The sequence below is a fragment of the Plectrocnemia conspersa genome, unplaced genomic scaffold, assembly GCF_051122295.1.
Source record: "Plectrocnemia conspersa isolate PC_06_02 unplaced genomic scaffold, ASM5112229v1 ptg000009l, whole genome shotgun sequence".
NCBI classification, from domain to species: domain Eukaryota; kingdom Metazoa; phylum Arthropoda; class Insecta; order Trichoptera; family Polycentropodidae; genus Plectrocnemia; species Plectrocnemia conspersa.
Window position 1 is genome coordinate 10,938,224 of NW_028277173.1, and position 25,765 is coordinate 10,963,988.

The 25,765-nt window shown below is 28.6% G+C and overlaps 2 protein-coding genes across 14 annotated transcripts in view; one reads left to right on the forward strand and one right to left on the reverse strand.

The window, feature by feature from the left end:
- The window catches only part of LOC148231904 (phosphatidylcholine:ceramide cholinephosphotransferase 2-like), an 80,546-nt gene extending 77,105 nt beyond the window's left edge, over window positions 1-3,441 (reverse strand). For 5 of the 7 annotated variants that reach the window (XM_088192691.1, XM_088192690.1, XM_088192694.1 and 2 more), the window contains exon 1: window positions 3,020-3,441. In XM_088192691.1, coding sequence (XP_088048817.1) covers window positions 3,020-3,119 — 100 coding nt within the window. In that variant the 5' untranslated portion in view covers window positions 3,120-3,441. The remainder of the gene's footprint in view (window positions 1-3,019) is intronic. The other 2 variants (XM_088192689.1, XM_088192696.1) reach the window with 2 other exon arrangements.
- Window positions 3,442-10,734: 7,293 nt separating this feature from the next.
- Window positions 10,735-25,648, forward strand: bbc (choline/ethanolaminephosphotransferase 1 bbc). 7 transcript variants are annotated; one of them, XR_015810807.1, is made up of 8 exons: window positions 10,735-11,021; window positions 15,993-16,233; window positions 16,301-16,459; window positions 16,791-17,438; window positions 21,850-22,008; window positions 22,088-22,213; window positions 22,289-22,448; window positions 25,434-25,648. XR_015810807.1 is itself a non-coding variant. In XM_088193234.1 (8 exons), the coding sequence occupies exons 1-8, from the start codon at window positions 10,810-10,812 to the stop codon at window positions 25,502-25,504; spliced, it is 1,257 nt and encodes a 418-aa protein (XP_088049360.1). In that variant the 5' UTR covers window positions 10,735-10,809; the 3' UTR covers window positions 25,505-25,648. The 7 variants fall into 7 exon arrangements, 3 of the variants coding, with proteins under 3 accessions (XP_088049360.1, XP_088049358.1, XP_088049359.1); XR_015810806.1 differs by having other exon boundaries at window positions 16,791-16,919; window positions 22,289-25,364; XR_015810804.1 differs by having other exon boundaries at window positions 17,307-17,438; window positions 22,289-25,364.
- Window positions 25,649-25,765: the final 117 nt, after the last annotated feature.

Here is a 25,765-nt window from a genome sequence, read left to right on the forward strand (position 1 = left end):
TGGAATCAAGTATGTAAAACGAGTCATTCTGCATCATACACCTAGAACGCATTTAAAGTATTATACAAAAAATAAAATAAAGACAATATGTATATGTGTATAAGTTTATTTTAATTTTAAATAATAAAATCGATAAAATGAAAGTATGATCCAAATTCTAAAACAATGTATCTTGAATACAAAATGGAATATCAGTAACATATGTAAAAAGTTACACAGGTAACATAGAAACTTAAGTGTCCATAAACGGAAATTGATAAAGGAAAATGGGACATTTATCGAACAATACTTCAATTAAAATACAAAACACGAGCATTCCTTGTAAAATTTTATATGGTACTCATGATGATAATAAAATGTGTCCAGTTTTTATGTACAATATTCACGCGTATTATTTATTGCGTAAAATAATTATTGATGAGAAATTTAATTTATATATATCGGTAATAAAATGTGATAATTATTATTGTAGAGTTTGAAGCACGTGACGAAGGTCAAAAAGTGATATTTCACTTAAAGATGTCACATAGCGTCTAACCTTCTACGAACATTTCGCCTTTGGGACTTTTAACATTTTTAAAATTGTTTTATAGTTACTTCCAAAAAAATATTAAACTTGAAACAGTAGTTTACAAAAAACATAAGGTAAAATACTACTCATAATTTCTAGTTGAACAAAGTGCTCAAAACTTTTTGTTATGAAATGATTAGCGAAATAAATATTAGACTATCGTTTCGATTGTAAATTTAGGTATATATAATATAATATGTATACTTTGGAAGTAAGTATATACTTGAGAACATTTTTTATACATATATGATATTTTCTATGACCTAGTGTGGCTCATCATCAGGCCTACCGAGAAGGAGGGGGGAGAAGGAACAAATTCCCGGTGCCCGTTCTCCTTGAGGGGCCAATTTTTAGAGCAAAATCGACAAAACTTTTAGGCTCTTCCATATTACTTGTTTTTAAAATGTTAACTTGTGCAATATTATTTATATGTTTATTAGGCCTTCATTTCTCAAAATTAGAGTAATTTACAGTGTTTTCCAGACCCCTGACGTAGACTGATAAAAACAGAGATTGCATCATCAAGCGGGTGCGTTCGCGTGTTTTAATAAATTATTTTTAATAATTATTGTCGACTAGATTTGCTTTTCTTTTCATTTCCTTTAATTTCCTTTTCTATGAATTTCCTCAGATTAAATTATATTATAACATGATTTTTCTCGTATCAGAAAGGTAATTATAATGTCTAATCATATAAGTTTCATTGAAAAAATAATTCGATTTAATGGTTTCTTCTTGACTTCTATGCCGGATATGTTACAGGATATGTGGAACGACATATAATAATATCAGGGTTTTTTAGGTAAGAGTTGCTAATCTACGGTTAACGTCATTGATAAAATTCATGAACATTTCCTTTGCGGAAAATATCAGTTTAAAAAGGATTGCACAGTCTTTTTTGGGTCAGGGAAATGTAATTAAAGTAATATTTTGAATCAGTGTTAACAAAAAACAGGGAAAAATCAGGATGTATTATACTTTCGCCTTTTTGTAACAATTTCACTTCAAGAAGAATGACGCAAACTATTTGATCATTTTCTCAAAATTTGTAATGTACTTAAACAAAATGTCACAGTTAACTTCTAGTTTTAATTTATAAAAAAAATCGCAATTTTTTTATGCAGTTTCTTTAAAATTAAAATAGGTAATTAAAAAACATAAAATGTAATAAATAAACAGTTAATCCAGGATTATTTAAACACCCAGGTAAAAAAACAATGATCCCCCTTATATATTATCAACTCATTACACGTTCATTTGTGAGATTATGAAAATTTAGGCAAACCTAATCTGTGACGATCGATCGAAACTATAGTTATATAATGATCTCCAAATCCGATCTTTCAGATACGAGCAAAATTAAAAAAGAATAAGGTCCATATTGGATTTGAGCCTAGGTCTTTCAAGTAAATAGTCAGCGATTTATATCACTCGTTTATCGTTTAATTAATAAATAATTTATTTTTCTAATAAATAATTTATTTTACCTTATAAAGTATGTTCTTAACCTAACTTGAACCGCCATTTGGTTTAAAATGGCGACTGTTTAAAATGTTTTACAAAAAAACTATAAATCTCTCTATCGTCATTGTCATAGGATTTCAACGTTTTAAGCGGAACATATTATAATATGTCAAACCATGAATAAACTGGTATGACTCATGTTTGTAACGGTAAAAATGTTTTTATTGTTTTTTCCTTATTTTTCCCTGAACATAAATCGTAAAAATTGGTAGAAATATACTGAATCCGACTGTCGTTTACATTAGTTTTTACCAAGATGACAATTTAATTAAGAAAAAAATATTATACAAAATAATTCTAATTAACAGGAAAATGTCTGACACGTACGGGAGTTTTCACTAATAATCCAACATGTAGAGGAGTCAAAGTAGAAAAATTTCACACAAACTCCGCAACGCATATTTAAAATACGCAAAAAATTAGACAAATATCTTTTATTAGAAGTAAAACAAAATTACTCACGAAAAAGCTACCGTTTGAAAGTGACATTTCCTTTCCAGCATGCATAAAAATTCGCAAAAGGTCGAGCTGAAAACCTTTAAATTATACCACTCGGCGTGTGTATGGAAACATACTCACAAACTCGGGTTCAACGAATCATATGCTTTCATATTAAACATAGATTAAGTTGTCGTTTAACGGTAAAATAGGCACATGCTTACATTTTTTTGTAATAATATAAGAACGAGGCCGTTTCACTTTCGATCATTTGTACAGTTGTTAATCGCCCGAATTGATTATGTCTACGTCTATTCGCTCGCGTGTGATTGCGTGCTTGTATATCGTGTGAAAAATGCAATTTTTCACGCATGGCAAGAAAAGTTTTGAATGCGATTTTGGCCACCGTGCGCTCGAGGCGCTGCGATTGCCGCAATCGGAAACAAACCAGATTTTTGTCCGACGAAATAAATAAAAACAACTCACCGCGCTCTTTCGCCAAGTGGTCTTTGAATCTGCTCAACTCTTTAGAGCCGATCCTGCTTCTACCGTGAACAGATTGCGGCCTGCGCGGAGACTTGGCCATGTTGTTTGGAAATAACGCCAAACGTCAAATTTGACGGAAGCGCGCCGGACGAACTTTGGCGATAGAACATCAAAAATCGACCATATATTTACGCACTTCATAAATACAACTAATTACAAATACTCGTTTGTGACACTATATATAATATTTTAAAACTAATTCGTAGCGTGAATTACCGTAAATTAATTATTGCGTTAAAGAATAAGAAGAGGCAAAATTGGACAGTAAGAGGTCAAATCGCGGCCATGTCCGCGGAGCTGGTTTTAGCGACATCCGAATGGATACCGGCGCGTTCGCCTCACGTCGAGGGCCACGCCACACTGAACAAGCCGGGGCAAAGGCGGAGGAGGCACTCGTTGGCGCAGAACCGCCAAACAACAATACGTCAAAACGGTTGTTGCAGTCTCACCTGAGCGTGAACTCACCTGACTACTTTCGACCCCTTTGCGCCCTCTTCCTAGCCGCTACTCTTTCAAATTTAAAGCTTAAAGGCTTGTCAGTAAATTGTTTAGTTGAGCTTATGCCTATTTTAATTTAATCAAAATTAAAAAGGGGAAGGACTATTCTTCAATTTCTTCTATTTTGGATTTGTTTAATAACTTTATTTGCAAGTACAGTTTATACAAAAAATAAGTAAGTTCAATAGATACATTTTCTTAAAATATATTTCACTATAACTTGTAAGGCATTGCATCACTTATTTGTCGAGCGACTGCATTTGTCAAACGTCACGCGGGGGGATAACAAATTTCGGAGACTAATGAATACCGCTATTTTTACCAGTAGTTAATGTGCTTTTATTTGTGTTTACAATTTCAAACCAAAAACTTAAAATTTTCGCTGCTGTCAGCTATTGAGATAGTATATTTGAAAATTGTTCTCTAAGCAGCAGAATTAGCTGCGAGTTTTTATTATAATAACTCGCTCAAGTACTTAATAAAAAAAATTAAAAATATAGTACGTAGGTTGGTCACTAGAAAATTTATATTTCGAATGTAATACCTGTGCTTTTTGATTTTGGCGTCCACTAATCTAAAGTAATAACATTGATATGAATGTATATTACATACATATAATATTTGTGAGACTATACCATGTATTGTTCGATAAATATGAGTAAAAAGTTTTATACTTTGGACACCTTAATTTAAATGATAGTAGGAGTCGGAAACAATGAAAAACAATAAAATACTTTTATCGTTAAAGACATATAAACCATGCCGCTTTATACGCGGTTTGACAATATAGCATATAATATATAAATGTATTTCCTAATAGTTTTAGAATATTTACTAATAAGATGATGGATCCGGCTTGCAAAACAAATTAGTAGAGATATAAGATAAAAACGGTGAATTTTTGAGAATATGATAAGAACCACGGAAGTCATCGTATCAATAAAACCCGTTAGTGAGTCAAATGCAAACCCATAATTGCTTTTATATTGTAATTTATTAAATAAAAAATATACGAAATGACTCTATTTTTCTACGTAGTCTCCATAACGTTCATTACAAGTTTTATAGCGCTAGAAAGTGCATGGATACTTCTAGAAATAGACATACATATAATATGTATATAATATATACGTATCTGCCAAACAGAGATTCGCAAGTAAAATAAAACACTGTATTATGGATTGTTATGATATACCAGTGTTTTTTATCAAATATTATTAAGAAACATTAAGAAACTATTACTTCTACGTCAAGTTACGACGATGAAAATAAACCACGTTTAATTCATCAAAGTAAACCTTATCTTTTTCTTTTATTGCCTTATCCGCTATCGGACGTGGCAATAATTCTGACTACATTTATATTGTTTACTACTGTCCTACATAATAAGGTAGTGTTCTTTGAAAACCACCGTCGTAGGTTCTTTAGCCCGAATGTACTTCTTCCTTTTAGCCTTGCCTTGAATAATATGTTGTAAGAGTTGGTATTAGAAACTGCAATCCGAATATTCGAATACTGAATATAATCGCCCGTTTTTTTAACTATTCGTTACATAAATATTTGTTCAACAATTTGCGAAGTATTTGTTTATATTTGTAGTTGAAGGTCGCAAAAACAATTATCATTTCTTAGAAGGCAAAAATCCACGTCAAAAGCAATACAATCGTGCCAGCGCCGTTGCAGTGGGAACGCTCGGTACCGAGCGTCTACACCGGAAGTCTACATATTACAAAAATTAACTGCATATATATAAATACATATATGTAGTAGTTATAAATAGTCGATGTATTCAACTGTCGTACTAGATTGTTACCACACTGAAACGCTTTGGTTCGTGTCGCGTTTCAGCTGTAGATTTACTATCGTTTTACTATAATCGTAAATACTAATAATCGTCATTTTCCATTTAAAATATTTTTTAACAGATTTGTAATATGCTTTACATTGTAAATAAAGTTAAAAAATAATATTATTGTAAATGTACAAAATTTTTTTTTAGATACGACCATTATGACTTTACAGGTTACATATACACACTGCCACAATGATCTAAAACAGAAGTAACATAATTACATGAAACACGAAACAGCAAATATTAAATCATAATTTTAATAAAAAGAAAAAAAATACTAAAATTACACAAAATAAATCGGATTAGCTCCACTTAGCTGACACTGAACAGATTAACGTACCGTGGAGACCTATTTATTCATTGTATACAAAACTTGGTGGTACTTTGGTAAAACTGAAGTGACGGCGGCGGGACCTCAACGGAAAGACGATGACCGGCGGGGTCTCGTCCCTCGATCTCTCTTATTATTTAAAATTTAAAATGTAACTAAGTTTCCACCCGTCACGATTTGTACGCCAAAATATATTGCTAACGTATTAAGAAGCTGGTTAGCTACTGCAATAGGCGAATTGGCATGTATGCTGAAACCAGCAGGTAAAACCGACTCTATAGAAATTGAAAAAACAGTTACAAATGAGATTGAAACCTAGGTCTTTCATTTCAATAGAATTAGAATTATATAAACAGAGATTTAAAAATTTGTATAAAATTGAAAATTTTATCTATATGTACATGGAATGCGCTTGGCAAAAATATTTCTTTATCGGACTTATATTGGCAACGTAAAGTTTTTATCAGCAATATTAGTTTAAGTATGTACACACATATTATATGTAAAAATTGAAAACGAGTCAAAATCAGAGATAAGCTAAGATTAACATTGCAGACTGTATTTAAAATTTATGCATTACAGAATTTATTCCATTATATTTTATTTACTAAAAATGCTTTTTTAATATCAACAAATATTTTAATCGTACTGAAAAAGCAATTTTTAATAAAAAAAGAAGTTCATGAGAATGTAGAAGTGAAAAGGTCATTTCTAATAATGCATTTTTTGCTTCTTCACTTCCAAAGTTTATTAACGATTATATAAATAAATAAGCAAGTGTAAATAATATTCTCTTAAGCCTATATTATCTTTTAACAACACTTATGATTTATAAACTTATCATATATGATTTATAAACTTTTAAAAACATAGCTTTTTATGTGAAAATAACAATGAAACAATTAATAAAAAAATTACATTTACATAAATTAAATATATTCTATATAAATTGTTATTACATTGTCTGCGATTAACCCAATGTGTTACAACAGGACAATAGCATACTAGTTGATATTGTTGCAAAACAAGATTGTATATATTTATTACGTAACAATCTATAAATGTCCCCATGCAGCTTATCCCAATTTTACTGATAAAAAAATCGATTATTCTGCTACTGGAAATCGAACCCAGTATCAGATTTTAAAAGGATTACCTTATCCCAGTTCTTATATTGAATTATTATTTATATGATTAATTATAATAATTTATTGAAATATATTTTAAACGCTTTTAATTTCGGTTGGTTGATTATTATAATATTTAGGCATTTTATGAATTATATAATTGATTTCGAGTAGAGCAACTGTATAAATATTTAATTAGACTGTATATACACATCCAATGAGAACGTGTATACATCCTGAAATATTAGCTTGAGATTTAACATACATACATATTCAAAAAAATAGGAGAGAAAACTATTGTATTTAATAATATTGAAACATGTGAATCAATAGTAACATATGCTAATATTTACTTTTTATATGTTTATGTATTTTCTATTATTTCTACTGCGAACATATTTATTTTGACTCATATTTTTTTGATAAGGCATGCTGTTAGTGTTAATAACATAAATTGCTTTTAGTTGCCAATAAATAAATTAATTGCCTTAATTAACGTAAATCTAATTGATTTAATTTATGATTTTATTTTTATTTTTATTTAAATAACTCAAAATAGTAATATATCGTTAATTGTTTTACGATTTTGTTAACCAGGCTTTATATAAAGTTTAAGCTATATACATTTGTACATACATATATATTATACATATGTATATGTATATACATATATATTTATGTATATATAACACAAATGATCTTAAAACTTTGTAGACGTTTGTAGGTATCTAATGACAAATTAATATAATTCTTACAATAAACACTGTGTAATTATTAAATATATTTTCACTATTCTATAACGACATATTGGTGGCTTTAAGTGTATATTGGCTAATCTCATAATTGGAATCTAGATGGAAAATATTGTGTTGTTTGTTTAAATTCACTAGTATAAAGGTAGTTTATTTTAATTCATTAATATATATAAATCTTTTAATTGATCGAGTTATTTATTTATTAATAGTTCTTAAACCTTATATTCTGATAGTTTCGCCAACAAATTTGTCAACTTATTATTACGTTTAGCAAAGTGGCTTAGGATATTTTAAATTAAAATATTTACAGCCAACTGTGGATGTTTCTTTATTTTAAATATAACTTTTTTAAGTATGTGAAATATAACGACTTTATTGTTCTATATATAAGAAGTCTGTATGTGTAATGAGAACAGACCAGAGGTACCATTAATAAATACTAAAAGATCATTGCAAAAAAATAACAAATAAATAAATTAAACCATAATTACTTATAAATTAAAACCCAAATATATTTTTATAATTATAAACAATAAAACGACTAAAATTTCAGCATGGCTCATTGGCATGAACGTGAATTTGGGTTATTATTTCACAGAAAGGTCATTGCCATACCTCACGAAGTTCATGAGTCACATAGTAATATTTATGAGGTTAATAAATGAAAGTTATCATATTTTTAGCTTAATCCATAATAACGACTTAATATATAAATAGAGAAAATTGATAAAACATGAACAAAAATAACCGCAAAAAAGTTGAGAAACAACCTGCAGAATAAGATAAAAATAACTACAAAGGCTATTTGTGCAAAAACTGGGTTATATAACATCTTAGGTAAGGTACTAACAAGCTTTCACTTTCATATATCTATTAGATACGTGTAATGTGTAATACTTTAGAAACATAATACCTACTTAAGAAACATGCGGTGGATTGCCTGATTTAAAATAAATATAGTATGGTTACTTCTTTCGATTAATCTAGATATATAAAAACACCGATATAATTTATTATACAATGTAAATGTTAGCTTGATTCACAAACTAATAGGCAAAAATAAAATAGTACTCGTTGCACTTTTTTAACGCGTTTATTATCACGCCATCTATTGTATTTAAAGTGAACTGTATGCTACCGATAATAATTAATACTAATTAATTAATATTAATGTCGTGCTATTCTCTTAAAATACAATAGATGGCGTAAATAATAACCGTATTAAAAAATGCAACAAATTAAAAAATATATCTCTTTGCTCAAAAATAATTACAACTAAAAATAACTACTTACAATTTGGGTTAATGTTTATTTTATCAAAATAATAATATTTTTCATTAGCAACTTTTGCACTAATTAAAAGCATGTTGATTTATTTTTAATAAGATTGTAAATTTTATTGAAATAACTTTTAGTATACATGCAAATCTTAAATTTATTAACAAATCGGTCATACTTCAAACAGCCAAAGATTTGCCAACGCTCTCACTGTGCATTTGTTCTATGGGTACCTGCTAGGTCCATTCTATCGACTCCATCGATTCCTTTTGTCAAAATGCATTCTGTTGTGCTTCTAATCCTCACAAAAACCCGTTTGGCACGTGCGCTTGTATAGTGCTGGCGTTTCAAATATAAGTCGCAAATAACTATAGCAATTACTCTTATTGTATTCTTTTTGAACAAGTAATTGTGACAAACTTATTTTCACATTTTATTATATATTATAAAAATAAAGATAAAGTTGTAAATGTCTAATTAAATTTAAATTTCAGGTAGTAATGTTCTTGCCCTGGGGCTTTTTATTGCATGACAGAATTAAAGTAAAATCGTCATTCAATATTAAATAATAAAACTGAAATTCTGTTATCGGTAGATAATATTTATATTACAGATAATGTACTAATCCTAACACACTACCTTAAAGAAGGCAAAATAATATATTTTTTTTTAAATATATGAATTGGTTTTTTTGCTTAAAGTATATTTTTGTTAATGTAAGTCTTTTAAAATTGTATGGTTTAGGCATAAATTTTAGCATTTGGAATTAATACTTAAGGGACGTCAAGGAATATTTTATTTTCAAATTAAAGAACACTTGCTTTAGTTGAGTACTCTTTACAAAAGTATGCTGGTCCTGTAGTAACGGTTTGAGGTACTTACGAAGCAGATTCTCAGCTTGTAAATAACATTAAAGGCAATTCCCCCCCCCCCTCATTACAGATAAAATATTTTTTATTTAGAACAGATATTTTTATATTGTATTTCCGTCATTCTAAACGTTGCAAGTTTTTTTTACTGATTTTAAGAAAAACGAATTTTATTGTTTGGTAGTTAAAGCGCAAGGCATAAACTGCATCAGCTCTAGCTGACCATATAATATCATTAAGTTATTTTATATTTTTGTGATTAGAATTACTAAAACTATTAATAAATATATATATAAAACATAATTTCCTTGAACTAATTCGAATTAAAGTACTGAGGGTATGACTCGAACATAGAATAAAAAATTTAGATCGCGATTTAATGACACTATTGCTCAAGATGAGATGAAAAATGGATAAACTTGCACCGTTTTTTTACTCATTTTTTATATTTTATTTTATTTATAAAACATCGAAATATAGCAAATATTATAAAAAAATATGTAAAGAATATAGCTTTAAATGATAAAAACCGAGAGCGGCTATGCGCTCAGGCGCGACCAACAACGTAAATAATTTACGTGGTACAAACGGCAGGACATATACATTATTTTTGCGATTCTTAATTTATGAATAGCAACATTCTAATAATATATAATAATAAAAATGTAGTTAATATATTCATTTGCTTCGTTTTTGCAAATTTTAATAATCGTCAGTAATAAATTTATATGAAATATTAAAACCTAAGTAAAACATCAAATCCGACCCACCGCCTAGAGCCGGCAAAAAAATAATGTATTAATTTAAACGATTAGACGACAGAGCTAAGCAAAAAAAAAGCAACTTGTCCCGTTGAAAACGTCATTATGATAACGGCCATAACAAGAAATCGACCGCGTAGCCCAGAAATAGTAACTCTTTGTAACTCGTTCGAATTGGCACGTCACTAGCGCTGAGAAAGAATCGCGCGATCCGTCAGTGGCGACTGTCACATCGCGGTGGCTGCGGCCCTCACCGACCATGCAGCTGTACAGGTCTCGGCTGCTGTCGGCCGCGCAGCTGAAGCGGCTCGGCGACCACAAATACTCATGCAGTAGCTCTTCGCTGCTGGATGCGGCTCTGCAACCCTGGTGGAGCTGGCTCGTGCTACGACTGCCTCTCTGGCTGGCCCCCAACCTCATCACGACCATCGGCCTCGCCGTCAACGTCTTCACCTCGCTCATCTTAGTCTGGTAACCCCCCGAAAAGACCCTCGAACCCGGATAGGTTATGTCGCCCTTTTGACCTTAGTTCCATACTCAAATATATCGCTCCTTTTCATCATATTCATATATATTGTACTACTTGATTGACAACTTTTACACCGAGCTGTTCATTTACGGCCAAAAACATTTTGACTCTTGAATCATTTCTTATCTTCAAATTTATGGTGGTAAACTAGAGATGGCAGAAACACTTTCTTTTAGATCGAGTTTTGTTTAGCAGTAAGTATCTGGCCGTAGGCGCTTGGGAATCGTAACACCTAAAAATAATTGTTTGACAAGGAACAGACAGGCTATGAATAGAATTTGTAAATAACATGTTGCAATCTAAGTTCTTTTAATTAACAAATTACTTATAAGATTACTCGGATCTTTATTGTGGTTATCCTTAGGAGTGGTCAACCATAAATAATATTCATGTTCATTTAGCATAATTATGAGAGTACTTCCACGCATCTATTGACAATGTTTTGTTACTGGTGTACAACGGAATTGTTAATGCTTGTTTGCTGTTTATTATTTCGAACACCCAAGGTAGTGGTGTTTTTCTTGTGTGTGCTTATTTTACCTATGTCTCAGTTCTGCTCATACACCTTTGGTTGACAAGACATTATAAACTAATATTACATTTATATCATAATTAAAATGTATTTAAACATTATTTACATTAACTTTTTTGAAGTCTTATTTTCAGTAAAATCCTGCTGCAGCACGTCAATGTTTGAGCAATAGTATTTTCTATGAAAATTATTGCCAAACCGTTAAATTTTTCTTGATTTGCTTGATTGCAGATAGGTCTTGATTAATTTTAATTTGCAAAAAGTTCTCTCTCTTAGCAACTGCAAAGTCAATGGTATCCTCAATACAGTCAGTATATTTGGAAAGCATTATTCATGGTTGTTGTTTTAAATCTACTTAAAAACTATCAACAATTTTATCTTTTAACTACTTCTGCTTCAATGTTGATTAATTACTAATAGGTCAATATAATTTCTTTAAGTAATTAACCCTTTTAGCTGTATCCCTGTTCATGTCGCCGTAGTTATATATTTAATTATAACTGAAGAAATAATAAATAAAAAACATATTTATATAATATTTTATTTTATTTTATTTTATTTAATTTCTAAAGAAAATAATATAAATAAATTAATGATGAACATAATAAAAAAATATTTTATATTGATTTTATAAAAAAATATTGAGAGCCTCTAAATTGATATAAAAAAATTCACAAAAATGGAATAAAATATAAAAAATATGTAAAATAAATTAACAAAATTTAACAATAGGAAAGTGTTAAAATTAATTATTAAAACGTACTAATACCTAAATGTAGTAAAATAAATCAAAGCAATAAAATGTTGAGAATTACTGTTTTTTTTATTGTTTACTATAAATATAAAATTATAATAAATAAATAACAATGGAAATACTTATGAAAAAATACATAAAATTAACTCATTCCCGTGTGTGTACTAACAAATTAACAAGTGTATGAATGAACTCACTACTCAAAGGGTTAAACAAATTATGAACTTATGTTTCTCACAGAAAATTATTAGATAAAACAATTTCACAACAATGTTGAGCAAAGTATAAATCATATTTGTCATTCATATGCCATTCATTTTTAATTTATAAACTTATCTCATTCTTTTTTAATTCGGTTCGTTATTACTTATCGAATTTTTAAAAATCGAGATAGACAGATGTCTTATACCTTGAAAAGAATAACAGATTACGCACAAAATTTCGTAAAAAACGTAATAAACTAATTATCATGAAGTAAAGCGTTCAGAAGCGTTCACTTTGATTACTTGCCTTATCCTCTTAAAATCGCTACCTTAAACTTTTTGGTGTCGAACTTCATTTTATGATTTTGACCTAAACTTAAGAGTGAATTTATATTTTTTAAACCTTGATTTGAATTTTTCACATAATTTTCATTTCATTTCCTAAATAAGTATTATTAAATAATATAAGTTAAGACTGTCCATTTGAGAGCCAGTTCATGTTAGGCTCCAAATTCTTGGAATAATATATTAAAGAGACAATTTAAGAACTCTGCTCTTAGGCACCGAGTTTTCACATATTTACTACTGCTCTCTTGTTCCGATAAATATAATTAGTGTCAATATATTATTGCTTTGAATAATCACATTAGATTATAATTAAAATTATTATCAATACATTTTCAAGGTTATTTTAATGTATTTATGTACCAATAATAATTTTATTATTTATTTTCTAATTTAATTGCTCTTACTGTACTATAATCGTAATTTCACCTCATATTAGGATAATAAACATCTTTTCACTTAATAGCCCTGATTAGATTATGTCGCCCATCTGACCTTAGAATACGTGCATGTTTACAACTTTACAACAAAACAACCTTAATGTGGATGTTATAAGCTATAAATGCTACTTGATAACCTCACTATTTAAATTACCAGTCTTTATGTTACTATAATAATGTTTTATTAAACTGCTTAAATTTGAATGTGTGGGAGTTTGTGACACTTGGGCGAAATTATTTGTGTAATGGGATCATCAATTTTCAAATTGCGCCAAAGTGGGTTTTGTGCAAATTATGCATATCCTAAATAATTCGGCAAATTATTTTTATCCATATCTATGATTGTGGTTGTATTAGAAAGCCTTCAAAAAGCTTATGTTAAATATAAACAAGAGGTAAAAATATCCAATTTAACCCTTTAGACGATATTGCTGCTCATATATGTTTTGAGGTACCCTGGATAGTTATATATTTACGTATGTAACTTAAGAAATGATTATATTTATATAAGATTTTTTTTTAATTTGATTCATTGTAAATAATCTATATAGAAAGTAATACCAATATATTAAAGAGTACTAAATATATTATCGTAACAAAAAATATTTTATATTAATTTTATAAAAAAATAACGAGAGCCTGAATTGATATAAAAAAATCCATAAGAGCCGAATAATAAATAAAAATATGTAAAATAAATAAACGAAATTTATTAATAGAAAAGAGTTAAAATAAATTATTAATACATACTAATATAATACAAAAATCACTGATATTTTTCTATAATTTAATATAAATGCAATATTAAATAGTTATAGAATAATACGTAAAATTAACTCACTACTTAAAAGGTTAATAATGTACATATTAAACAAAATAACTTTGTTTTCATAATGATATATTTTGTAGAATCAATAACGATAATAATATCTATTCTTATCTAATATCTGGTTGTATACTTTTTATCACTTATTTATGTGGATAATGTTATTGTAAGGACGATTGTTTTTAACATATTATATACCGTGTGCACAAATTTGGGCATTTCGTTATTTCAACTTCATACAAAAATCATGTTAAGCTGCGTGCTGTAACATATTTATTTATTCTTTGAGCTGAAAATAGCACTTATATCATATTAATTAATTTAGTTATATCCCTCATATCATCTCCTTTGTGTCTCTAAATAATAAACATGTCGAATTCCTTTTTATTACTTACATTCTGTCACCATCTGTCAGACTTCCTAAACACATTCACGAATCCCTAATTTATCTTAAAGGTGTCTCGATCTGTTTAAAATAGAATTATGGTTTCTAACATTTTTTTTTATACACAAATCTAACATTTATTTTATTGGTGTGTGCTTCACAGTGTGACGTTTACTTATTTTATAATCAAAAAACAATTAATAAATATATAATTGCGTACAAAATTTTACTCTAAAACGTTAACGTAATTTCGAAAATTGTGTATATATTCATATGAAAAAGTTAATCTGTACCTTAGAACTTAAACCAATCGTCTACAAGCTTTTTATTCACAATAGTGCAAACTATTTGACTAACTTTGATCAAACAGTTGTAAACTATTTCGTTCTTTATTATTCATATTTAAAATAATAATAGGTTCTTGAGTCAATGTTCAAAGTTTAATTTTATTGCTAATATAAATCTTAAGCATAAGATCAACACTTCAATATGTACATATGTATATTCTCAAACAAATGCAGTATAAAATTGTTTATTTTTCCTTTGGTAAAATATGATCCAACCAGAATGCACATTTTCGCAGCTCTGGAAAATGTTACGATTTCAAAAATATTATTGAAACATAAATTACAATAATTAGAAACAAAGTTTTAGCTGGTTATTTACATTACAAATTTAAATGCAGTGTCAATAATTTGAATATCTATGGTTTAAAATGATATTCATCTAACTTCTTTCTGATATATGTGATTTCTGTGATCAAAAGCAGACATTTACAGTTCTTATTTTTTAGAATCATAAAGTAAATGTCTATAAGACTAGCACTTTTTTCATATATATATTATTACTATATTTTTTCAAAGTTACAAATACAGATTTGTCTCTAGAAAAGTTATGTTAAATCCCGCAGGTCCGCATTTGATCATGTTATATAACAATACAAGTACTTGATGAAGTTTTATTGTTTCCTTGATGCCACTGATTTTTTTATTAACGTCATAAAAATCAGCTAATAAATATATAACTGAATTTTTTGAGTCATAAAATTCACGTGTATGCTAATTTTTTATCGCTTCTTAATATAATACACTTCAGAAGGAAAGTATCTCTGTTTTCAAATCAAGCCATCGACAGAGTTGATAATGTTAAATATCAATATCAAGATTATATTTGTCTTATCAATTCAAGTGTTTCAAAATGCTTGACTCGTTTCTTGAAAGAATTTTTAATTAGTTCTTTGAACTCATATATTTTATATCTGTATGAACCAATGATTTTGAATATATACATGTAAGATATAATACAGCTAGTTAACACTGTACCACAAATATCTTAAATCATATCATTGGAAAAGTTCAGAGCATATTTCTCAAGCTTGTAGTTGTTTTAATACTTTAATCTATATTTATTGATTTTTTTATATTACAGGTACAGCCCTGATGCTACATCTGAGGCTCCAAGATGGTCATTCGCCCTATGCGCGTTAGGCCTATTTGTATATCAATGTTTAGACGCAGTCGATGGAAAGCAAGCTAGGCGGACGGGAACGACAACGCCTCTAGGCGAACTGTTCGATCACGGTTGTGATTCAATCTCTACCGTTTTCGTAGCCTTATCAGCCTGCATAGCTGTGAAATTAGGTCAATATCCGACATGGATGTTCTTCCAGGTGATTAAAATACATCTTGAGTTATACACGTTGAATTATAACGACTGATATATGTGTTGAATTTCAGTGTTTTTGTGCCATGACACTGTTTTATTGTGCTCATTGGCAAACGTACGTCTCAGGCACTCTCAGATTCGGGAAAGTCGACGTAACGGAGGCTCAATTTTCAATTATAACTATACATATAATATCGGCGATATTCGGCTCTGACATTTGGGTGACTATGGTATGGTTCAGTTTCTTCGTTTATTAATTTTAAATGCAGTACTAATTATGACCTGTTTCGTTATTATAAAAGGGTAAATCAATTTGTAAAAGCAATATAATTTAAACATTCATTAGGTAGACGTAAGTTTATTATATTATATATAACCATTGTCAAATCTTATTGCAGCTAAATTGCTTTTACTTTTTTATTCACTCTCCATTGTACACATTTAATATATGCACCATTTAGGTTTTTACTAGCATTTTTTAATTAATGTGGGGAGTTTAATATATTATTTTCCAAATTGGTTTTTGTTTATATAATTAAATACATTTTTGGAACAAATTAGTTGACGCAAGTAATAGAGCTGCGCCACCTGCTAGGTTTGATGACAGCTCTGTGTTCGATATATTCCCTCTACAACATTTTTTCCGTGATACTACTCGGTGGCGTGGGCAAAAATGGATCAACAGTCGCCGTAAGTCTAATAGAAGATAAAGCGAAATTGGTACAATGGGATTTGCTGCTTAGGCTGTACTTGCATCTTAATATTATTTAACGATAAAACTACGCTTTGATAAATTCAAGTTTAGCAGTTAAAATATAGTCCCTTTTATATTTGCATGAGTTACTTTTCTTCCAAATTATTTGATACATGGAATTGTTACGTCTTCACACATGTGCTGAATGTATAAAAATAAATTGATAATCGACGAAGCAAGATGTATGCAGGATTTTATTTATATGTACGTTTATGATTAAAATTATTTTTTATTTACAGGTATGGGTAATTGCACGTTATTTTTACGTTGCGAGGGCGTAAATCGTTTAATGTGGGGCTTTTTGCTTTAATTTACGTTCACAGATACCAGTGCTACAAATACCGATGGCGTGTGCAGTATGTATGGTGTTTTTTTCTGGCTACCTGCAAATGTTTTTTTCATTTTGTCAAACGTTTCAAGAAGGCGGTGTGGGCAAAAATGGCTCCACAGTCGCAGTAAGAGTCATACATGTTTTTTTTTTCCATCTAACTTTCCAATCTACCCGGTTAGATTAAATCCGACTAATATACGCTGAAGTTTTTTTTTTCAGTTGCTTGGGAATTTATTTTTTATATATATATTTTAAATCGATTCAAAGTCGATGTTCTATTGTTTTTAATGTATCAGTCATACCTAACTATGTATTATATTGTATATAATGTAATATTTTATAAGTTTCAGAATATTGTTAAATATGCATATACATATATATTTTTAGTTTTAAAGATAGTTTATATTGTGTAATGTAACATAAGTTTTATCTACAGATCGCTAAATGACAGAAATAGATATAAACTTATATTTATGGAAAAGTAAAAATTAATATTTGAGTTACGAATCAATCACAAGCCAACGAATCAAATCGTTACTTTTTTATTATTATATATTATTTTTTCATTACAACTGTGATGTCTAGAATCAATTTCAAATGCATATGTTTTTATTGGTTTATTTATTTGTGCAATAAAATATATCAAAGTGTATCTATATAATTAGTCTTTCAAAAACAGACAAATTTAACATTTTAAAATTATACTTAAATGCGGGTCCACTGTATACAGTGGACCCCCCAATAACACTGTAAATTGTGAACTATTTGGGTGCCCATTATTTTATGTGAGCAGGCCAAAGGGAGGATATCTCACCACACACACTTGATTTGTACGTATGTATTGCAAAAAATTGTATGAGTATTTTCTAGTCCCCCCAACTACAAGCACCCAAATAGCACGTTACCAATTTACCGTGTTATTGAGGGGCCTACTGTATTTAGCTCAAACAAATAAAAAAAAATAATTAAATTGAGATCGGTTCTTTGTGTAATTTTGGTATTTACATATTACCACTGGTTGTAATCTCGATTATTTTGTTCTAGTATATTTAGATTTATTATCAGATTTATACATAAATTAACCAATAAAAACAATATTTTTCATTTAATCTGAAATTGCTTTTAGTCACAACTTTTTTTTTATTATTTATTTTCGCATATAATATCAGACACCCTGAAAATAATTTTTGCTTTTATATCTCGTTTTGTGTTCAAGAACTAATTAGTTTTAATACTAATATTGATTTAGTTTTTTAACATTGACATGTGATTTTGTTTGAGAACCTATTTTATTTCACTTTTTGACTTTCTGAATTGCATTATTTCAGTTGTATGAATTATTGAATTAACAATAGTTTGAAATGTGAAATAATAGTAGAATCTAAATCGGCGAAATTTATTTTAAGCACTTCATATCTTAATGGTTTATAATTAATTGTTATAACTATTATTTATTGTGAAGGCACAAAAGTCGTTAAAAATAAATTTATAATAATAATCTTGATCCATTTGCATGTCCATTTATATATCAATTAATTAAGTTTATATTATAGTTCAAAACAGGGGTTACTAATTATCACTAAATTATAACATAAATATTTTTTTAATATGCCAATCATGTCGTTTAGTGGTCTCATAAAATATGATAAGCGTCATATAAATATGACTTAAGTATCATTCAATGACATGATTGCATTTTTTTTTTGTTTTACCATTCACCAATCAGACGGAAACATCACATTCATAAAAAAATGGATTTAAAAGCGGCACACTTGCATACTTTATTGTTATTTGCAAAAATACGGAAACTTTCAAAACATGAGTGAAGACATTACAATTGCGTACATTGACATATCTGCGTACATACTGTTGAATTTTTCTCGATAAATAATAACAATACCATATTATGTTTATGCTCTCGTCTGATTCTTTTCATTTCACAGGTGATGCGTATCTTGAACTATGTCGGTTGTGGACAATGCATGATGTCGATATTAAGATTTTTTTTTTCTTGTTTTTGGTGTTGCTGGTTTTGCCGATATATCTGCCTGTTCTTTCCGTATATTTGGTGTTGATCGATGACGTGGTCTATTCTCCTTGCGCGACGCACTTCTTGCATGCGTATCAAAACGACGGATTAACCAAAAACTAATACTTGCTAACAAATCATCAAAAAATATATTAAAAAACGATAGATACCCGGCCTAAACATACCGGTCTACATTGTGCCTTCATATGTCAGTGTCTTTATATCGATATATTTGGCCGCTAGTTACGCCGCCGTCATCATATCTGGGGGAGTTGGCAAAAATGGTTCCACTGTTGCTGTAAGCCAATCATTTACTAATGCTTTCATTCGTTTACCTCAGACTAAACTCAATCGATTTGCATCTCTTTTTGACATTTAGGCTTTCGATTTAATTATGAATTTAAATATGCACGTCACAAATATTATGTATATTTATAGAATATATGTTACGGTAAGGGTACTAACAGAGAGGCATGCACATATACCGGCATCTGTGTTTTTAAAAAACAATATTTTTGGTAAGAAAGTATAACAACCGATCATAAGTTAGATTAGACTAGTTTTATTTTTTATAAATGCACATTTGCCTATTTGCATAGAATGTAGCCATACAAATTTACTGGTATACGTGTATATTAATGCAATGTACGTTTACCGTAACATATGTACATATACATAGTAAAATGTGAAACTATATATATATATATAATTTTAGTATATAAATAAAAGGTCGGTGTTTATGAAACATATTATTGTATTAAATAATTTATAACATAATTTATCTTATATATAATTTGATTTATTTATGTGCCAATGTTTTGAGCAGGGACTTAAAGATTAACTGTGCAAAATTTTATTTAGATCGGTTCATTGAATATTATAAATTCTTTTTGTGAATATTTAATATTTTTTGATTTTCTGATTGTAATAATTCATTTCATCTTCCATACGTCCACCCAGTCTTCCACTTTTTTTCAACACTCACTACTATGGTAGGTGAGTTATTCTTCTCAGAATTTAATAACCGCAATGTTACTAGATATATAGTTTTAGATATTTGAAGCAAAAAAAAATAGTACCGTTTCATAATCACCGATCAAAATAATCTATTTACATGACATTATTGCAATATTTTTAAATATTCTATGATAATATCAGTACTTATATTTATAGTATGATATTGCACAGTCACGCCACTTTATTTTCAATGATTCAATCACAGCTTGATACCTTATAAAGATAACAATATCTTTGCATATTACTACTGAATAATATATGATGCGTTTGTAAATGACTTGTGAGCACCGTTCTTTGATCTTTGCCATTGAAAATAATGCATCTGATAATATTATTATCACAATTTAAAACTATCCATGATTGGTTTTGGTATTAAAATTTAATCATGTCATGTAAATTCATAATCATTTAATGTTTACATCACGATTATTGTGGTTTATGTGCTTTAATATGGTAGACGTTCGTATTATCCATTATAACAAACCTGCATGCAAAATTACTTCAAAAAACATATAATATATACATAAATTCTCATTTATTCGTTAATCTTTGATGTATAAATATTACATTTATCAAGTTATTTCTTATCTTCTGTCCCTTAATACTATATATTGATTGTAAAAATATAGGCTATATTCAAGAAACTAAGAAACATTTTCAAATAATAATTTTCAAGAAATAATTCGTAGAAAATCCAGAAATCACACATCTAGACTTAGTATTATGAATTAAAGCTAAGTATTAATAACAAGTACTATTTTGACACTTCACTAATTCAAAAAATCCTCGAATCCAAACAAATAATTATGACGTATTATTGCATTGATTCTTAAGAATTTATTTTTTATAAATCGTAAAAATCAAACATAAGAGTTCACATCACAACAATAGATTTACTTTTAAACATGTAACTACTATCATTGTTATTTTAAATTACTGGTGTTTTATTATTATGATTAAAATTACATTTTCATATCCGGTTTTTAATTTATGTAAGAATAAAACAAGATTTACATATCTATTTTGATATTTAAGTTGTTGAAAATATATACCTTTACATATAATGGATGTTTATTGTTCTTCTGTGGTTTCGTTGCTTTCGGTAACTTTGTCTCGTTTTGGGTTATACTTTAACACTATTTGTAAAGAAACTTGAGAGAAAATGTTTCTCTTATGTATGCAATTTTTTTAAGAAAAAGCTTCTAACAAAAATTAATTATTTCAATTATACGTTCCTAAAGAAACCCGATGGTTATAAATAAAGTCTTACTCCGTGGACTATATAATATAACTAAGGAATGTAATCACTTTGTAAATTACGGGACAGAAAATATATTAGGTGTTGTAATATGTAGCATGTTAATAGTATTGAATGTAAAATTTGCATTTAATAATTATTTGGAATAAATGAGAAAGATTAACGACGCTATTGCAATGAAATATATGATATATAATCGAACTATTTTATGAACATTAATAATATTTTTAGGGCACCAGTGTTCTATCTCCAATTATACCGTTGTCAATGGTAGTCATACCGGCTTTCATTATTTATCAAAAGAGTGAATCACACGTGTATGAAAATCATCCGTGTCTTTATATATTAGCATTTGGAATGGTCGCTGCCAAAGTTACAAATAGATTAGTAGTAAGTAACTGAGTAACCAGACAAAGAATATTCTCTCCTATGCTGAATTTTTTTTAATGATCTTTATGTCTATTTTCAGGTGTCTCACATGACGAAAAGTGAGATGGAGTATTTCGATATGTCATTAATCGGTCCCGCTATGTTATTTTTAAATCAGTATTTCAACAACGCTATTCCCGAATATTGCGTTTTGTGGATGTGCTTCGTGAGTATTATTTATACTGATGAATTTACCTAAATGATTGTTGTGTGATTTATTTGTATATTTCTTATCTTTCAGATTTGGGTTGCAGTAGATCTCGTGCGCTACTGTTCTCAGATATGTTTAGAAATATGTGAATCTCTAAAGATTAGTTTATTCCACATACCGTATCCGCCGCCTAATATTAAGAACAACACCAGTCAAACGATTAACATACAAACAGTCCTAGAAAAAAATGGTACGAATCCACGTAGCAGAGCAAGAGCTAGAAAGAGTCATTCTTAAACATTTGTCTTAGCTTTGTATAATATTTAAAAAAATGTATGTATTTCGGCATATATAGAGAGAATAGGTATTATATTGAAAAAGTTATACGGTGACGGTAAATTATTAGTGAAAATGTGTTCTACGCGTCTAAGACTCATACTAATGACCAAACACGTATTTGCTCATCTTATAATGTATAGTGTAGCAATTTGAGAGTGGTCACTTTGGGTTTTGTCCATTGTTTATTTCATTAGTGTCCGATCCGATAAAAGGGTAATCTATCAATTATTTATGGTGGTGTGGATTATGCTTTTATCAATACATATTAATATTATGTATGTGTAAAAAAATTAAATGCCGCTAGCACATTATAAATGTTTTGCACTAAATACACAAATAATTCACTCAGTCAAATGGGTGCTACTTAATTTTAATTGAATAGAGACATTTATTTATTTTACACCTATTTTTGTTAAAGCACAAATACTTATTTGCTTTTTTCTCTTTTTTTCTTGTTAATTTTATTTTTATATTTTTTGCTACTGTTCTTAATTATTTATTATTTCTCTAAGCTAATAAGCTTATTATACTATACGTTGATTTTTATTTGACACTATTTAACGATATGTATGATTTAAAAATTATGCTGAAAGTAAAACTGCCAAATATTTGAAAAATAATTAGTGTTTTTAAAAATATTAACCAATGTAATATAAAGCGTTTTAGGCTAAATTGAAGAACATTGCCGATTGAGATAATCGTTGAATCTGATGCTATTTTCAGTTTCTCGAGACTCCTGCCAAGTACGATTTTTGTAGGTTTGAATTTAAATTGAAAACGGAGTGTAATTATATATATATATGAATGTGCTAAGATAGACTGAAGGGTATATGAATGTAATAAAAAAAAATAACAGTTATAGAACACGATATCCCACAAATACCTCGATTTTCTTACTCACTCTTTATAGAGTAGAAGTTGATCTTTGTTGTCATTGAAATGTTGGACTTTCTACATCTCACAAGAAAGGTGCATAGGAATCAAATATTATGCAAAGTGTGAGACTTCATATTTTATAATTGTTCTGCTTCAAAGTGTTATATGTAACACAGCTCTCACATAATATATTTGTATTTAAAAAATGGTACTTAAATCCTGTGTGTTAGAATCCTATCATCCCAAGATTCGCATTTAGCGAATGCTGTACGACTTCAACCAGATATCTCCTATGTGAATGGGAGATTTCTAATAATTTTATATTTCATATTTTTAATAGCATTCTTATGTACATGTGTAAGTTAAGCTTAAATAAGTTGTTTATTTTGCTCTCACCGGTATATTAGATTTATAGATGTAAAGCTGCACTGAAGTTTATATATAAAAAAATAACGAGATCAGATAAAATGAATAAATCGCCTGGAAATTCTGGATGTGTTAAATGGCTCCATACTTTTGTAACGTGTTACAATTGTCATGAATAAAAAATTGGACAGAAATTTACCAAAAAATGTCAACGATATTTGAGGGATGTTGTAATTTATAACTATCGGTACTAAATTTATTTAAGTATTTAATACTCTGCAGTTTTTCTTGGTCAACTCCATACGTGTAAATATAATGTATCTTATTGTTAAAGATTTGGCCTTTTTTGTTAAAATATTTTCATATATTTAGCATATTGCCGAATATATTTTATTTTGCTACTTATTTTCATAAAATATGTTGTTTACTTTGTAAATATTGATTTTAATTAAGCTGAAGACAAAAGAGTTAAAACAGTTTAAATTGCATTCATTAGTTCATTATTATTATTTACTAACATTTTAATGTAATCATACTGCTCTTAATTATGTTTTATATTAACATTTAAAAAACTAATTGAATGTTACTAATCCACATTAAAAAACGTATCATGTTTAAGTATTGCGATTTGTTATATTTGATTATTTAGCTTGAATTTGTATTTTTATGTTAAGTTTTATTCGTTGTAATTGTACAATGATTTAAAGTGTGATATCTCTTCTTTAATTTTTGTATTTAATTACAAATGAATAACTTGTGTGTACGAATACGTTCTATAGGAACGTTAGTAATGAATATTACTAAAGCTCTTTATATAATACTGCTTCCTATGTCATATAAAAAAGACATTTTAATAAGATAATCTTAAAAACTTTTGTACGTTTATAAACTACACTATTGGCAATGTAAGTTTAGATTTTCGCATAAACATACTAATAGTGTTGATGTTTGTTTTTCGGTTTATATTTTCCTCAATAATCGACATATCAATCGACTAATTAAGCATGTTTATATGTATTAATACCAGTGATTTTTGTTTGTTCTTGATTGTGATAATGTTATTAATTTTCAACCGCTCAGTGATTCTACTGCTTCGATACAACTGTAATATACATTAGATACTCGTTCATGACGAGTCATACAGAAACTGTTATAATACGGTTTAACTGTTAATATAGTGAATGATACCATTACCTAGGCGATAAGGACTATTGTCAAGATCGAATGATTAGTTAATTTAATAAATCGGAGAAGTTGTTAAATTGATATATTTTTAATACAGAAGTTTAATACGGTTGGTAGTTTTATATTTGTAGTGTCGTTTTCGATGGAAATATATTATGAATTTTAAGCAGAGTTTTAATACAATTTCTTTAAATGCATGCCTTTTACATTTGATTTTTTTCTTTCAGCAACCGCTAACATTACTTTAACATCTTTTTATTTATTGTCGTTAATCACTAAAATTCTAACAGTACATTTTAGAGTTGATTTCACCTAAAGTTTAATTTTAATTCAATATAGACATAGATTAACGGACATAAGAAATGCTCTTTTAGGACGAAATGTTTATTTTTTGTGTTCTGTAAATATTGATTTTTCACCTTTTTTGTATTAATAATACCCCACGTAATGCATGTGTTTGTTTTTACAGTTAAAGAAATTGAAGCAGATATCGAGCGGTATGAGGACGATATACCTCTGATTGACACTTCCACAAAATAAACCCAGTTACATGACCGTTTTTATATCCCATCAAAGTATAATCGATATACTCTATATAAGTTTTATTTAATGTTTTTGTTATCCTTATTTTAAGTATTGTGTAATTTCTTAATTAGAAATGCAAATATTATATTTTGATATTCATAAGTATTTTATTTCCTCGATTAATTATTGTCCTCTTTTGTGTTTCAAAGTTATTCTATTTTAACACTAGATTTACGGACATAAACCCATCAATTTGCCGGGTGTATAGTGGCCAGA